This window comes from Salvia hispanica, chromosome 4, assembly GCF_029641045.1.
Source record: "Salvia hispanica isolate PSC_SH4W2 chromosome 4, Shi_PSC_v1, whole genome shotgun sequence".
Classification (NCBI taxonomy): domain Eukaryota; kingdom Viridiplantae; phylum Streptophyta; class Magnoliopsida; order Lamiales; family Lamiaceae; genus Salvia; species Salvia hispanica.
In genome coordinates, this window is record NC_142695.1 from 12,826,229 (window position 1) to 12,827,798 (window position 1,570).

General features: G+C 50.8%; 1 protein-coding gene across 1 annotated transcript; it reads left to right on the forward strand.

The window, feature by feature from the left end:
* The first annotated feature begins 290 nt into the window (after window positions 1–290).
* LOC148927265 (uncharacterized) lies at window positions 291–1,025 on the forward strand. The gene has a single exon (XM_089056543.1). The coding sequence runs from the start codon at window positions 291–293 to the stop codon at window positions 1,023–1,025; it is 735 nt and encodes a 244-aa protein (XP_088912669.1).
* Window positions 1,026–1,570: the final 545 nt, after the last annotated feature.

Here is a 1,570-nt window from a genome sequence, read left to right on the forward strand (position 1 = left end):
CCCCAAAGAGTGTCACAGCGATGCTTAGGGAAGTGGACGTCCAACAAGGCAGGAGCAAACACAGCAGCAGATACAGTGGAGGTTTCGAGTGATGATGAGAGGACTACTCCTACAAACCTGGGGAGGAGCCCTCGAATGCTAGCCAGGAGGACACCCAAATGGCAACAGGGACAGTATCAGCAACGCCGACTGACCAGGAGGAGAATACTGACAAGGTGGCTGAGGGTCTGGACCTCGCATCAGAGTCAGTAGGTCGGGAGGAGGCAGCAAGAAGTGATACTAGTGCCCGCATGGTGGCCGAGCCTACCGCCCAGGAGGACATCTCAACACAAGCCGACGAAGAAGCAGAGGCAATGGAAATCGAAGAGACCAAGTACATTCAAGAAAGGAAGAGGAAGGGGAAAGCCCCTGTCAAGAAAAAACAAGTCATGAAGAAACAGCGCACTGCCAATGCAAGCATAGTGATCAGAGAGCCGGAAGAGAAAGAGAGATCAAGCGACACCGACTACACTTCCAGCGAGGAGTCTGACTCAGAGAGTGATATCTCTCTGGAAGGAGAAGAATATCATGAGCAGCAGCTCCCCGACAACCACCTTGAACTAGTCCATCCTCCGGTAGAGAGGATAGTGTACCGGCGGTGGAGGGTAACGCTCACTGATGAGCTTATGGAGGACATGAAGCACTACGACACCAAAAAGCTTCAAGATGCATTTGACGACAAGGATGGCAGTAGCAAGCAAGTCAAATGCGGAAAGATACTCCATATACCCTCTTTGGATGAGTTGTCTGTTCGTGATTCCTTCCTGGCCAGTATGGAAGGATTGGGTTTTGAATGGCTGTTAAAGAATAGGGATCCGGAGATATCTGTGAGATTAGCAAAGGAGTTCTTCGCCACGTTTAGGTTCCAACTCACTACGGACCTAGACGAGGTGTCAATTTCCTTCAGGATATTCGGTGGAGAACTGTCCATGAGTCTGATAGAGTGGATTGTGCGACTGGGTATGTGTAGCTTGGAGGAGGCTTAGGACCAGACTGGAGAAGTCGTGAGAGGGGGGTACCGAGGCGACATATAGAATTTGAGCCCCAGGAAGTCTGGGAGGAGCTAACCCACCCAAATGCTGGCCAGTTTGCCTCCACTAAATCCAGATCCACCCACTTCAACAACTCCATGCTAAGATTAGTGCAGCTCTACTTAGGCTATAACCTACTGAGGCAGAGCAACTCCGCTGCAAGAACGTCCATGACCGAATTGTACTTGGTATGATGCGCTAAGCGTGGAAGAAAACTGCACTTGGGATTTTGGACAGCCTACCAATGCCACCTGATAGCCACCTACCCAGCCAGAAACTTGTCGCTCTGCCACATACTAGGAGCCTTCGTGCGCAACAACATCATCATAACAGAGGCAGAAGACCTGTCTCCAATGTACATGGTCGACGCTCCTGGCCTGTTTGATATACTCTTCTTCGTCTGCACCAACTTGGTATACTACAGAGAAGGAGTACCCCAGTTCTACCAAATGGGAGAAGCCCCTGGAGGAAGGGCACAACAAGGCCAGGAGGTACAAGCT